Source organism: Papio anubis, chromosome 13, assembly GCF_008728515.1.
Source record: "Papio anubis isolate 15944 chromosome 13, Panubis1.0, whole genome shotgun sequence".
NCBI lineage: Eukaryota > Metazoa > Chordata > Mammalia > Primates > Cercopithecidae > Papio > Papio anubis.
This window is the reverse complement of record NC_044988.1, coordinates 78220654-78236694: the sequence shown is the minus strand read 5'-3', so window position 1 is coordinate 78236694 and position 16041 is coordinate 78220654. Positions and strand designations below refer to the sequence as shown.

Sequence of the window (16041 nt, the reverse complement as noted above, 5' to 3'; positions counted from 1 at the left end):
TCAAATGTGTACAACATTTGGAAAGAAAAGGCAAGCACTATGATAGTGTATGTAGCAGAAACTTAGTTGATAAAAATACTGAATTCTTCAGTACTTTTTTTCCCTCCCAAATCAGAGACTAACAATATATAACTTAAGACACAGTTAAATCAGTGGAAATGATAATTATCCACAGCTACAAAATTTCTGCATGCAGAATTCCTAAATGTTACTGAATAATCTCAAAATGTGCAGAACAGATTTAGACTCTTCCAGTCCAGAAGTTAATCTCTCAGATGATGATCATGCTCCATGATCATCTGGGAATCCAGGGTCTGTATGATCACGTCTTTCTTTGGATAATTCCCTAGGCAAAGAGGAGAGCAGTTGGCCAGGGCAGGAGTTGTCCTAGTAGGATTTGAGGATAAAACCACCTGATGAATGTTGAATGAATGAGAAATTGGAGAGGTGGATCTGGCAGCGCTAGAGAAACAGAAACAAGCTTCCTCTCTTTGAAAGATGGAGGTTCTGCACAGCAGTGGCAATGTGCCTTATCTGTGTTAGCTGCCTGAACTTCCTGAGCTGCCAGGGCAGATTAACATGCCAAATATTCATCATATTCTCATGAAAAATAAGTAAACACAGGATATCTGTGTTTTTTTAACCTATCTTGTTCTGACTAAAACAATCTAGTCATGTTATTTTAAAGAAAAGTATTTGAAAATATGTTTCACATCTATTTACTTTATTTCTTACATCAAGAAAACACATAACATTTTAGTCATTGGCTCTACCACAGATTCACACTCTTTATTCACCCCCGACGGCCCATTCCTGACTGAACCAGACTGATTTTCCTCCTCTTAAAGTCCCACACTTCCCTTTTGACTCCATACTCTGCAGATGATGAGGTTCCTTCTGCTTTCCTGAGAATGTTAGGGTTCCTGTTATCCTGGTTCACTGAGCCTTAAAGCTTGTGTGTGCTGACTTTCATCCTCACCCCTTCCCAGTTCTCTGAAGATTTGATTACTGTAGTCCTGCCCATGCTCACCTCCTAGACTTGGCTACATAAATGATCCCTTCCTTTGTATATGTAGTCATTTCTTTTATTCTTTTTCCTTTTCAAATAACTCAAAATGTCATCCTATAAACAAATCATTCCCCTAATAATTCTGTGCCTTGAATCTACTTCTACTTCTCTGAGCATCCCCTTCTGTGTCTTCTTTCTGGCTCCTCCTTCTTAGCTTTCACCTAGAATTCAGAATTTTCCCTTTTTTCTCTCTACTCAGCCTTGACAATCTCAGTCTCTTGCGTAGCTATCACCAAATAATGAAATATTCTCTGTTTTGCAGGTTCTTGCAACTATGGAAAGACTAGAGAAAGTGAATAGCTTTCAAGAGTTTGTCCAAATATTCAGTCAATTTGGAAATGAAATGGTGGAGTTTGCACATCTGAGTGGAGATAGACAAAATGTATGTATTCATCACATTTTACAATCTTCAGATAAATACATACTTTTTAGTTTGGATGGAGGTATGATCTTTAGGATTGTTTGGATTGGTTTCTTTGCTTATTAAGTCTATAGCCTTGGTCTTGAAAGCCTTTCACAAATAAGCCAGCAAAGTAGATCTGTAAGTAGATCTGTATGTCTTTTTTTGTACATTTATAACAGTTAATTTTGTTCCCGCCTCACACACTGGGAAAGGTCATACTTGCCTTCAGGGCTCAACTTAAGTACTTCTTCTTTGTATTTGGTTACTTTCTCTTTTATGAAGCTTTCCATTTGATTCCTGTCCCAGGGCTCAGGCACATAAAATTGAGTCATCATACGTATTCTTATAGTATCTTGTTAGATATTTGTTATTCTTACCATATTAGATTAATAGTAATAACCCAAGCTATTATTTATTTGCACTGCCTATGTGTTAGGTACTTAATGTACATGATCTCATTTAATTCTCAAAACATCCCTATGAGGTAGGTATTGTTACTGCTGTTTTACATACAGGGAAACTGAATCTGAGACAAGGATAAACTTTCCCAAGGTCACTATTCTTGCAGATTGAACTCAGTTATATCTGATACTAAAGCCTGTAGTTCTCAAACTACAACATGATAGTCGTTTTTTATTTTATTTTATTTTATTTATTTATTTTTTGAGACAGAGTCTTGCTCTGTCGCCCAGGCTGGAGTGCAGTGTCATGATCTCGGCTCACTGCAACCTCCACCTCCCGGGTTCAAGTGATTCTCCTGCCTCAGCCTCCCGAGTAGCTGGGAATACAGGCATGCACCACCACGCCCGGCTAACTTTTTGTATTTTTAGTAGAGACTGGGTTTCACCGTGTTAGCCAGGCTGGTCTTGAACTCCTAATCTCGGGTGATCCACCTGCCTCAGCCTCCCAAAGTGCTGGGATTACAGGTGTGAGCCACTGTGCCCAGCCAATATTAGTTCTTTGTGGGTCTGTTCCCCAATTCAGACAATAAGCTCCTCAGTTTTGGGAGACAGAAGACCATATTATGTCTAGGATTGACTTTTCCTTGTTGGGGTATTTGTGTAGGAGTCTGTCTTGTTGGCAGGTTAAATATATATAATAATTGACCATTTCTTGGGATGGTTCTGGGTGTAGTCCCATAGGTATTCTCTCAGTTTTTGATACGAACTTTCCCGGTTGCAGCTGGAGTTGAAAGATGGGTATTGGTCTGGAAAATGGCAGGCTAAATAATGGCATTGGTTTCTAATACCAATGATGTTTCTGTAGGCAGGCACCTTATTGTTTCATTTTCTCTCTACCAGTATTGTTCTTTATAAAACAAATTTCCTTTCTTTTCCTTCTCTTTCTCTTAATCTTCCTTCTTCTCCTCATTCTCCCCAATGAAAATTATTAGCCTGAATTTTTTTTATTATAATAGCTTATCATCTAGCATTTTCTTGATCCCTTGAGCAAGTGTGGCATGAGTCATAGGTTCTAAAGCTGCCATCCTTCAGTTACACTTCCTACAGGATTCTCTTCAGCTTCTGGACATAACTGAAAAACTTTCACCATCATTTTGATTTGTAGTTAGAAATTTGGCATGGAGAACATTTTATTTTTCTCAATTCTTGTAATATTGTAATCCAACATTTAAAAACTTCTGGCTGAAGAGGTATCTATTTTTAACAATTTAGCTCATTAAATGTGAGACCCCTGAAACTTACTGGCAGCCTTTTTATCATCTTTGTGTTTGATAAGTGCTACTCCTGGGTCATTTTTGCGGAATATGCATCCAGGGTTGAAATACTTTCTCCTTTAGAATAGTCAAAATATCCTGCAAAGAGCTATAGGTCAGGTGCATTCTCAGTTTTCTCAGCAAATATTCATAAGCTGCTTACTGTTAACCAAATACTACACTAGGTGTTGAGGATTCAGCAGTAAATAAAAGTGACAAAAGCCTCTGCACTCGTGGAGCTTATGTTTTAGTAGGGGTGGGAGGAGATAGACAATAAAACAGAAACATGCATGATGTGTTCAAAGAACACGAAGGCCAGTGGATGGATCAAAGTGAGCAAAGGGGAAGGGTAATAAGATGAAATCAGAGAGGTAGTGGGCAGGCCAAACTGTGTAAGGACTTTGACTTTAAGTAAAATGGGGAGCCACTGCAGGTTTTGAGTAGAAGAATGACATTCTGACTTACATTTTAACAGTATCACTCTGGCTGCCATGTTGAGAATAGTTTGCATGGAGACAAGGGCAGAGACAGGGAGACCACTCAAGAGGATATTACAGTAATCTATTGAGAGATGATGGTAACCTGGACCAAGGTGGTAGAAAGTGGCAGCGGTAAGGCTGGGCGTGGTGGCTCATGCCTGTAATCCCAGCACTTTGGGAGGCTGAGGTGGGTGGATCACCTGAGGTCAGGAGTTTGAGACCAGCCTGGCCAACGTGACAAAATACCATCTCTTCTAAAAATACAGCAATTAGCTAGGTGTGGTGGCACATGCCTGTAATCCTAGCTACTCAGAAGGCTGAGGCACGAGAATTGCGTGAGCCCGGGAAGCAGAGGCTGCAGTGAGCTGAGATCATGCCACTGCACTCCAGCCTAGGCAAGGGAGAGAGACTCTGTCTCAAAAAGAAAAGAAAGTGGCAGTGGTGACAGCCTTACCCAAGTCTGGGAAAGTACTTCTGGAGGTATTGGGAAGCTTCGCTTAGTACTTCATGGACCATCTGGGTTTTATGGACGCCTCTGTTTTGTCCTGTGGACCAGCCCTTTCCAGGCTGAGATGCCTTCGTTTTCTGTCGCTTGTTATCACTATTCATCATATGGTGTCATATGTGGCTTATAAGTGTTAGGTATGGCATACACACCTGATGAATTGTCAGCTAGACCCACAGGTGGTTTTGAAAGGAGTCCTGTCCAAAATGTTAAAGACAAGAGGAATGGGTGGAAATTTTATAAGCAACCTCAACCTTTATCTATAGGTACCCATGATGGATGATACTCACATATAGGACACAGTTCTTTGGGATGTGATCTGCATTAGCTTTGGGGTTATACACACTTTGTTGTACACTATTTGTAATTCCATCTCTATCTCTTATTAAATCTATATTGGGATGCAAGTGAGTAAGAGTGATATTGTGTAGGACTATCTTCTGAATCCATTCTAATTTATTCAAGCAAATTTACTTTCAAAGGCAAATCATACTCAAATTTTAGGTTTTTCTTATTTGTAAGAAAGGGCCTTTAATCTAACTTACAAATAAAAAAGACTAATGTGACAGGGAAAAATTTTATGTAATTCAAATTTCAATGTCCATAAATAAAGTTTTCTTGGAACACAGCCGTTCTTATTTATTTGTGTATTGTCTCTGTTTGCTTTCACACTACAATGATATAATTGAGTAGCTGTGATGGAGACCATATAGCTCAGAAGGCCTCAAATGTTTATCTGGGCTTTAATTGAAAGTATTGCCCACTTCTGATTTAGATATAATAACCAAATTATTAACAGAGTATTTTGTTGTAGATTTGATCAGCAAACTTTGGCTACCTCATATAATAGCACACGTTCTATTGAGGGCTCTGTGAGGAGAAGCCACCCCCCAGCAAAACAAATTCAATCCACAATGCTTTCTTAAGTGTTCCTTTTCAATCTTGTTGGGGAAAGTAATCTACCAAAGAAACATCTTAAGAATATTTCAGAGCAGCATATTGGTTAAGAGTAAGACAAATGAACCCCAATTTGAGATGTATAGCAGTTAGATGGGATTAGACAAGGCTCCTTAAATAATCAACTTTTAAGTATCTGTTTTGAAGGAAATAATAGTCGATAGATGCTCAGAAGACATTTACTTTTAATTAAGTAAGACATAGGGTGGGTGTTTCTGGTTAGGGGTGCAGTGTGTGCACTTGGCGTGAGAATGTCAGGTATGACAGAACACCAGAATGTCAACCATGTACAGCCTCTACCTGTGTCTCAGTTCCTGGCTCTCCAGCCCTTACTAAGAGTAGCTTTTTCTTTCTACTCATATTGTGTTGATGTGTTTATATTGAAGCAGTGACACTTTGTAAAACTTTATCCTGTTTTTCTTTTTTCCACTTAATATTATTGAATTTTTTAGTATTATTGTTGACTAAATACTTTCTTAAGAAATTGGATTGTTTACATGATCTTAGAATCCTCCTTGATTTTATTTCATATTTAGGATTTGAAAGATGAAAAGAAAAAGGCAAAAATGGCAGCAGCTAGGGCAGTTCTTGAAAAGTGTACGATGATGCTCCTTACAGCTTCAAAGGTAAGAGAATTTTTGTTTTACTGTGTAATAAATTAATAATTAGAAAACCTGACTAAATGCATTTAACTTACATAATTTGCATTTTAAAAAAGATCAAAGTGATAACTTAGAACATAGGCCTGAATAGTTAAATCTCAGTTATTATTTATAAGAATGCTAACTTTCTTCCCCAACTCCAAATAATAATTAATTTATGAGTCAGCTTTGATTGAACAGCTCAGCAGAACATGGTGTATTAGGTGCTGTGAATTAAGGCCTGTCACACATGGTCGCTGCCTGCAGGGTTTTGCCAGTCTCATTGAGGAGCCAGCATATGTGCTCTAGAAAAAGCGAGGCAAGTTAAGATTTGTTAAGTACAGTGGAGTAAGAAGTCACCCCTTGGTTATTCTGTAAATTCACCCTTTAATTCCTTTTTCCACTTTTAACAAAATTATTAGTCAAGAGTATTTCCAAACAGCAATTGGCCAGAAAATTGGTGCAATTCTAGAAAGAATGAATAAAATGTCTCATTAGCAATTTGTTTGGAATAACCTTTTCTTCTGAGAGTATTTATCCTGTACTAGAATCAGTGAAGCCACAAAAATAGAGACTTCATGGAACCCACTCAGAAGGCTCTGTTTTGTCTAGGCCCTTCAGTTTTTAATTTACATTATTTTTTAAAAGTCAAGATGCATCCATGATCATATTTCATCTCTGTTCATTTCATTTTTCTTCATTCTTTTTCATTTCTTGCATGTGTAAGGCAACATTTAAAAATAGTTTTAATCATGATGGAGAGATTTTTTCTCAAAAAGTTTTTAAGTAAACTTACTATTGAAGTATAAAGGTATAGTTCTGCACTCTGCATTTTTTTATTTAACCTTGCTATCGCTTTTTACTCATCCTGCTTCCACTTTAGTGAGGAGAAGCAGCTGAGTGAGCCAGGGACCCAGGAGATTTTGGTAAAGAACCATTTTTCTTAGCATGACATGTTCTCTGTAAGATTTTTGTGCATTATGACATAAATCAAATATTAAAATAAAAAATTTCAATTGTTTTGAAGACATGTCTGAGGCATCCCAACTGCGAATCAGCCCATAAAAACAAAGAAGGAGTATTTGACCGCATGAAAGTGGCATTGGATAAGGTCATTGAAATTGTGACTGACTGTAAACCGAATGGAGAGACTGACATTTCATCTGTCAGTATTTTTACTGGAATTAAGGAATTCAAGGTAAGAATAAAGAGAGTATATTTTGATTTTTCTCTTTCCATTTTATTTTAATTTTTTGAGATGGAGTCTCGCTCTGTTACCCAGGCTGGAGTGCAGTGGTGTGATTTTGGCTCACTGCAACCTCTGCCTCCTGGGTTCAAGTGATTCTTGTGCCTCAGCCTCCCAAGCAGCTGGTACTACAGGCATGTGCCACCACACCTGGCTAATTTTTGTATTTTTGGTAGACGCAGAGTTTCACCATGTTGGCCAGGCTGGTCTCAAACTCCTGACTTCAGGTGATCCGCCCGCTTGGACCTCCCAAAGTGCTGGGATCACAGGCATGAGCCACTGCACCCAGTCTTTTTTTTTCCATTTTAATGGAGCAGCATTATGTATAGTATCCATATTTTTGTGTAATGTTTTAGAACAATGCTTCACAAAAACAAATATATCTATTTAAAGCAATGCCACTCTGTACAAACCTGTTGCTCAGTAATATTTACGTTAGAGCTATATGTATAAAGAACACTGGTCTTTGGTTATAGTAGCTACTCTGGCCCTTTTTAGCTGTATGATTTAGCTGTAGCCTGCTGTTTAAAAGAATGTTCCCTTCCTGTTTTTTGAGCAGTGCCATACATTTTTGAGCAGTACCATCCATGGGATGATGGCGAGCAGCAAATCATTTCTGCTAGAATTCCTGCTTTTCTCTGTGTTAGAGGGTTGATACTTTGCAACTATAGTGATAGAATTAGTAATAATTAAAATTTAAAAATAAACAGTAATACACACTAACAGTTATTGAGTCCTTACTCTGTGCCAGCCCTTTTCTGAGTGCTTTAAATATATGAACTTATATAATCCTCAAAGAATTATTGCTATTATTTCCATCACACTTTTGAGGAGCTTGAGAAACAGAAAGGAGATTAACTTGCTGGCTACTAAGTACCGGAGTTGCGATTTGAAACTAGGCAGTGTGACTCCAGGAAGTCTGACTTCTCATCAGAAGTCATAGACATGGTGAAGATGCTTTCGGGGTAAGAGCAGTGTCTGAGTTGGGAGGGCCCTAAGAAGTCATCCAGTACAATGCCCTCCTTTAACAGATCAGAAAACTGAGGCCCTGAGAAGTTATCCAAATGCTAAAGGTTCCCACCTTTCTAACAGACAGGACTGTGATGAGAATGACATTCTTTCCATTTTACTGCACTTTTATTTATTTTATGTATTTATTTTTGAGATGGAGTCTTGCTCTTGTTGCTCGGGCTGGAGTGTGATTGCGTAATCTTGGCTCTCTGCAACCTCTGCCTCCTGGGTTCAAGCGATTCTCCTGCCTCAGCCTCCTGAGTAGCTGGGATTACAGGCACCCACCACCACACCTGGCTAATTTTTGTACTTTTAATAGAGATGGGTTTTCACCATGTTGGCCAGGCTGGTCTTGAACTCCTGACCGCAGGTGATCCACCCACCTCAGCCTCCCAAAGTGCTGGGATTATAGGCATGAGCCACCACACCCGGCTGTACACTTTGATTTCTAATTGTGTGAAGGTCTAAGTAGGAACATGGGGTGAAAGACAGTAATGGGAAGAATATCTCTTTTTGCTCTTAATACATATTTTATTTAATTCCTACCTGCCCTTTAGGTGAATATAATTATATATAGTGGGTTTTTTTTTTTTTTTTTTTTTTTTTTTTTTTTTTTGAGGAGAGCTAGTAAGTGGTAGAACCCTTCTTTAGGCCCAGGATTCTCTAATCCCAAAGTCCACGACCTTTCACTTTACACCTCGGGGTTTGTTTATATGATGCAGTCCTACCACTGAGTCTTCCTGAAGGGGAAGAAGCTTATAGGTACCAAACCTTCTCTTAAAAATTTTATTGCTGAAAGCGATCTTAGAGATTATTTTTCTAATCCTCCCTTTTTATAAATGCTGAGGGAAGAGATGTGTTGTCAAAGGATAATGAGGGAAACAAGTCGGATGAGAGACATCTTTCGCCTCTTGCTGCTGCATTTCTGGTGCAGGTGAAGGAGGGGCAGTGCTCTGCCTGTGGCTGCTGCCGACAGCTCTGGCTGCTGCCCTCTCACCATCAGGCATGCTATAATTAGGCTCAGTCTCACTGTCTGTGATTATCTCTTTGGCGTCTTACCTTTTTTCTGATGGAGAGTATTATCTGTGGAGGGAAACTGGATACTTTATTGTATTTGGTACTATGAATATATGGACACATGTTATGAAACTATATCAATAAATAGCCTCTTTAAAAAAACCCCCACAAAACTCCACTAAGTTGCTGTCTAAAAACATGTGTATTTTTTCTCTAAAGGGAAAATAAAAAACCTTAACATAAATGGTATGAGGCCAATATAACTGATTTTTATGTTTTAATTCTGTTTAAATTCTCAAATTTAATTCTCTTAAATTAATAAAATAAATTTAATTCTCTGAGAAGATCCCCATTGTAAATTCCATACCTTACTATTATCCATATTCTTTCCTAGCTTAAATACGAGTTTCTGTCTACCTAGGATGGAGTGATCACCTGACACAACTTGGGCCAAGAGCAGGAGGGGAAGCAAGGACTCTCCTCTGGCATCTTGACTTTCCCAAACTTTGGTATTTTCATGGATCGTGTTAAAATGGGTCACACGTAAGGATTAATTAAAATAACATTTGTGAAAGGACTTTAAAGTGTTAAACAAATGTAAGCTATCCTTATTATCACATTCATTGTGACCATAATCATGATCATTACCACTTGTTGTCTCTTGGCCCAAGTTGTCTGTGTGACATATATCATGGACTATAGTGTTTTGTAGGGTTGAAGTGGCATGATGCATCGTAGAAAGCTGAGAGAGAAAGACTGCATACGTGAGCATGTGTTCATCACATAGTCAAGGAGCTCCAAACAGGGTGGCTGAAGTGAAAGGTTGTTAGGGGGTTCAGGGGGGTGAGATAGACTGTTAGAGAGGTATATAAAGACAGGCCATAGAGGATTTTGTGCTATACCATAGATGTTTGGGCTTGATTCTCTATAGATAGTGAGGAGCTATTAGAGGGAGGTGGCAGTATCAGACGGTTTACATTTTAGATTATATAGACCCTCTGGTAGAGGATGTTTGGGTTAGTAAGGTGCTGTTGGGGACTTTAAACAAAATTTAGGGAGACCAGTTAGGTAACTAGGAGAGTCTTTGTTGAATTAATGAAGGAAAAATGGATGCCTTCCCTAGTCCTTCTCACACCCCACATCTTCCACATCATCCTTCCCCCTGGGCTCAGCACATGTCATATTTGGGTGTAAGTTATCTTCCAGGACTTTGCCTACGCATTTTCTCAGGTGCAAATCTTTTACCTGGAGGCTGGTTCATTTTTCCTGCTGGTTGCTACAGGATGATGCTCTTTCTGTCTTAGTATTCACTGATTCCACAGGAATATCATTGTATTAATTACTCTGGGAATGATGCTTTGCATGTATATTGAAGGCTTTTGAGCAATGTGTCCTCCTGGGTTAGTGGAGAATATAGATATCATTGGTGGCTGTATTTCCCCTCAGCTTGGAAAAAGAAAATGTTAGTGTTTTCTTGGGCACTGTTAGAAATTACAACCCATTTTGGTCAAGTGTGTATATTGACTCACATTGATGGATGGATGTCCTTTTTGTTCTCAGATGAATATTGAAGCTCTTCGGGAGAATCTTTATTTTCAGTCCAAAGAGAATCTTTCTGTGACATTGGAAGTCATCTTGGAGCGTACGGAGGACTTTACTGATTCTGCCTACACCAGCCATGAGCACAGGGAACGCATCTTGGAACTGTCAACTCAGGCGAGAATGGAACTGCAGCAGTTAATTTCTGTGTGGATTCAAGCTGTAAGAACTTTTTTAAAAATCAAAGTAAATCTTATATAATGGCTTTCCCATAAAGTTTTGCAAGATGTGGAAGCTAACATAATCACCAGGAGTATGAATTTGTTCCAGAATGGGACAGGATGTCTCATCCCTTTTCTCCCTCCTAGTTGGCCAAAATATCCTTCCCATCTAGCACTCACAGTACTTGACATTTATTTCCAGGCCTGTTGACTCTCATTCTAGCCAGTCTGAATTCTGTGCCTTTGTCACTATCACTAGTTTACTCTGTTGTCCCCACTCTTTCACCAAACTCACCTCTGGAAAATTCCTCCCCAAAATGCTTCTTCAGAGTGAAGAACAGAGGAGTAGACCCCCATCTAGAAGTTCTTGGGACCTGAGCCTGACTGCTGGAGCCATTCAGATGTACACAGTTCTTACCTCTGAGGACAGCTGATTTACAGACACAATGATTTGGAAAACTTATTGGGGTGTAGATTCAATGAAAACAAGGGTAGATCCAGCTGGCAAGTAAAAGCTTTTCACCCTTGCACAAATTCCTGGTCTAAAATTGGTGGGCGGCCACTCTATGAGCCTTAAATGGGCTGTTGGTGTGCTTCAAGCAGAGGAGCTTATTTGGGCAAGAATGAACGGCCAAGACTGACGGAAATGGGACAGCATAAGAAGTGTGTACACAGTCTCTTATAGCAGTTGGATTGCAAAATGGAGAGACAGAGCCCTGGGATATGTCTCTAGGATTATTTATTTCTTAGGCCCAGGCTCTGTCAAAAAGTATTTAACATGGCTTACAATATACAGCAGCCATAGTACAAATCTGGAAGTCATGAACAAAGCTTTGGCAGTAAAGATGATGAAGGAGGGTGGATATGGCTGAGACTGAAGAAAGAAGCAGCAGTTGATTTCCTTGTAAACAGATTAATTTATGAATGAACATAGATATGAATCACAGATTTCTCAGATATTTTCTTGGCATCACAGTAGTGCACATATTCTTATTAACACGGAATCTTGCCCTAAAGTAGAGTGGTGTGAGAGACTTGAGCATTGTTTTGTGTTTAGTTTGAATTATCTGTGTGATACACAATCTGAAGTGTAGATTGCTTCAGTGTTAAATTTTAAGTCCAACACTCACTATAAAGAGTTGCTTGTGATGAAATACTTTGTGTTGGGAATGTCATTCTATTAATATTCAAATTTGCAATTAGCAAATGTCAGAAATTTCGCAAATTTACCCTGTGCGTATTTCACAAGCACTCAGATCTCTGATCCTGCATGCTAGATGTGTTTTTCGTTCATTCATTTTTTTCAGCAGTTGTTATTGGTACCTTTTATATGCCAAGAACCATAAATCTAAAGATGAATAAGATAAAATCTTTGTCTGCAAGAATTTTACAATAAAGAAATTTGTGGGAAGGGGTGAGACAAGTACAAATAGCTTTGTAGGTATCCTAAGAGAAGGCGTAGACTATGCATTGAGACGGTTTGAAGGAGGACAAACTTATATTTAGGGAGAGGGCTCAAGAAGGCTTCATGAAGTATTGATATTTAATTTTTATTTATCATGCAAAGAATTGAATCTCTACTACCTATTGTTTGCTATGCCAGGTACTGTGGATTTAGTGGTGTGCAAAATAGATGTGAACCCAGCTTTCATGGTCTAGTGGGGAAGATAGACTTTAAACAAACAAAAAATAAAAAATTCCAGATGGTTTGGACTGAAAAAATAAATATGTAATTGCAAACTGGGATGATTATTGACCAAAAAGATTACAATGAGTAAGAAGAGGGTCTGATTTAGATTAAATGATCTGAAAAAGCCTTTCTGAGAAAAAGACATTTATGTAAGATCTTAAAGACGAGTAGGATTTTAATTTTTAACTAGGTTAGGAGTGAAAGCATGGACATTCTAGGCAGAAAAAAGAGATCAATTTTAGACTTGATGAATTTATTAAAGAAAATTAGATTTTAAAAGTTCACCTTTCAATATAATCCATAGGTTCACAGAAAAATAAATAAATAAAAAACAAAAGTTCACCTATTTGTAGTTAGCATTGAAAAATATAACTAAACTGAAATTTTATTTTCCACTCTAACTTTAAACAGGTAAATTTTGAAAACCTACTTTTATAGTTCACAGAATAATATTAAAATTTATTACAATTTACAGTTCAAATAAAATTGGAATTAACAGATTAAAGAGATGCGGTAACACTACATATATACTTTTTAAAATTTTTAGCAAAGCAAGAAAACAAAAAGCATCGCTGAAGAACTGGAACTCAGTATTTTGAAAATCAGTCACAGTCTTAATGAACTTAAGAAAGAAGTAAGTATAGTTTGAAATTTAGCTTCTTCTAATTCTTTGCTAATTTTCATGTTGTATGGGTGTATGAAATGCATTAGTATTAGTATGTCTCTGTGCCTAGAAAATGGTTTTGAAAGTTTTCCTTTGAGGCCAGGCGTGGTGGCTCATACCCGTAATTCCAGCACTGTGGGGAGGCCAAGGTGGGAGGATCACTTGAGCCTAGGAGTTCGAGATTAGCCTGGGCAACATGGCGAAACCCCATCTCTACAAAAAACACAAAAGATTGGCCAGGTGTGGTGGTTAGCGCCTGTAGTCCCAGCTACTCGGGAGGCTGAAGTGGGAGAATCACCCGATCCCCAGAGCTCAAGGCTGCAGTGAGCCATGATTGCGCTGCTGCACTTCAGCCTGGGTGCCAGAGTGAGACCCTGTCTCAAAAAAAAAAGATTTCCTTTGACATAGTTATTTTGAAGCCATAATTTTATTAATGCCCTCATTCTCAAAGTTTATACATGAATTTTCATAGCTTTCTTCATAGTAACAAAAAACTAAGAACCACCTAAAATTCCATCAACAGAGGAATTGATAAATGAATTTTGGAATAATTCTACCAAATAATATTCAGCAATAAAGGAGAACAGTATTGATACATGCAACAATATGGATGAATTAGTGAAGACATACTAAGCAAAAGAAGCCAGACACAAATGATTATATGTATAAAATTCCATTTAGAAAAAAACAATTCTAGAAAAGGCGAAACTAATTTATAATGACATAAATCAGATCAGTGGCTATCTCATGTCAGAGGTTGGGGTATATTTACTGCAAAAGGGCATAGGAGGACTTTTTGGCACGTTGGAAATGTTCAAAATTAATTGTTGTGGTGGTTACATGGCTGTGTATGTTCATCAAAACTCACTGAACAGTACCTTTAAAATGGGTACCTTTTGTTGTATATGAATTCTATCTCACTGAAGTAAATTTAAAAAAATATTCCTTTGGTTGAGAGGGTTTCCCTGTTCCCTGAATAAAAAGTTGGTCATCTCATGACTTACTTGTCCACTCTCAGGTTATTGAAAGTCCTATGGTCACTTTAAGTCAGGTGTTCACAAACTACAACTGGACCATTTTTGTCAGTAGAGTGTACGGGGACACAGTGCTGCCCATGGACCTACTGTCTACTGTTTTCTCACTACAACCGCAGAGTTGAATAGTCGCAATAGGGCCTAAAATATTTACTCTCTGGCCCGTTACAGAAAATGTTTGCCAATTCCTGCTTTAAGTCACAAAACACGATCTCAGTTGAAAACTTAGAATGTTCCCTCCAATATATTAATCAGTATTTAAATCTTCATTTAGTTGTAGGGCTTCTCCCCTGTTTCCTGTTTTCCCAACTCCAATTAGATAGAGCTTTTGGGAAGATGTGGCCTCTTCTCCCTTTTTCACTTTCCTCACCCTCCATTACGTAGCTGTTGTTGATTTTTGTTAGGTTGTGGCATAGAGACAGAAGAGAGAAAGTTGAGAGGCAGAAGGTTTTTAGTGACCAGCACCCTTATCAAATGGCTTTGGGCTTGGTAGACATTTACAGCAGACTCTCACTCTCATGGATACTTTAGTGGTTCTTCAGAGGCTTTCCTGTCACCCCCCACAACCCCCACCCCCTCCCCTCAACTCCTATATCCTGTTGCTCCCTCCACTTTGAGGCATGCCTGGAGGAGGGAGTCACAGTGGGCACCCAGCAGCTCTCCAGACAGACCCTCCTCACACAGACCTCTCCTTTCCCTTAACTCTGCTTTCTTAATTCTTTTATTTTTGTTATTTTTTAAGATAGAGTCTCACTCTGTTGCCCAAGCTGGAGTGCAGTGGCGTGATCTTGGCTCACTGCCACCTCCACCTCAGGGGTTCAAGCGCGATTCTCATGCCTCAGCCTCCTGAGTAGCTGGGATTACAGATGCAAGCCACCATACCCAGCTAATTTTTGTATTTTTAGTAGAGATGGGGTTTCACCATGTTGGCCAGGCTGGTCTCAAACTCCTGACCTCAAGGGATCCACCCGCCTTGGCCTCCCAAAGTGAGCCACTGCACCCGGGCTTAGTTCTTTTATATTCTTGAAGATGGTTAAGGGCTCAAGACAATGAAGTTAGAATTTTAAAAACATTTTCTTATTTTTGAGATAGGGTCTCACTTTCTTGCCCAGACAATGGTGCGAACATGGCTCACTGCAGCCTTGACCTTCTGGTCTCAAGTGATCCTCCTGCCTCATCCTCCCATGTAGCTGGGCCACAGGTGCATGCCACCATGTCTGGCTAATTTTTTGTAGAGACCGAGTCTCACTATTATAAACTCAGGCTGATCTTGAACTCCTGGGCTCAAGCAGTGTTTCCACCTTGGCCTCCCAAAGTGCTGGGATTACAGGTGTAAGCCATCATGCCTGGCGGAAATTGGTTTTTGGATGTTTCTTATATAAATTATACACATGGTGATCTGTTTCACATCTTACTTGGTGCTGATATATCTATTGAAATCATTTAAACATCCTGTTAAACATAGAAAGACATGGGTTTCTATGCTTTATAATAAAGCCTGCTGCCCTTGACACAAGGAAAAAACAAAATAAAACAAAAAGGAAAGAAAAAACCCTACCCATTTTATTCCAGACTATTCAGTTTTAACTAAAGTATTGTTAAAATCCTGACTATCAGTAGAACATGGTCTACTGGTGATAGACTGAGTGGCTTTCCATAGGCTTCATTTTCGTTACCTCTTATATGGGTATATCCATGTCAACCTCATAGAATTCTTGTAAGGATTAAGGGAGGTAATGTATATAAGGCTGCTGTCAGGACGTGGCATAGAGCAGGAACTTTGCGTTTGTCCTGCCTCCCTCTCTTACACGTGAGAAGAGTTACGTGACCTTGGCAAGATACAGTCTCTGT

General features: G+C 38.9%; 1 protein-coding gene across 2 annotated transcripts in view; it reads left to right on the top strand.

Moving 5' to 3' along the window:
- The window catches only part of CTNNAL1 (catenin alpha like 1), a 72546-nt gene that overhangs the window by 22555 nt on the left and 33950 nt on the right, over positions 1–16041 (top strand). For both annotated transcript variants that reach the window (XM_003911393.3, XM_009188352.3), the window contains exons 4-8: positions 1332–1451; positions 5664–5753; positions 6796–6966; positions 10603–10803; positions 13040–13126. In XM_003911393.3, the coding sequence (XP_003911442.1) occupies positions 1332–1451; positions 5664–5753; positions 6796–6966; positions 10603–10803; positions 13040–13126 (669 nt within the window). The remainder of the gene's footprint in view (positions 1–1331; positions 1452–5663; positions 5754–6795; positions 6967–10602; positions 10804–13039; positions 13127–16041) is intronic.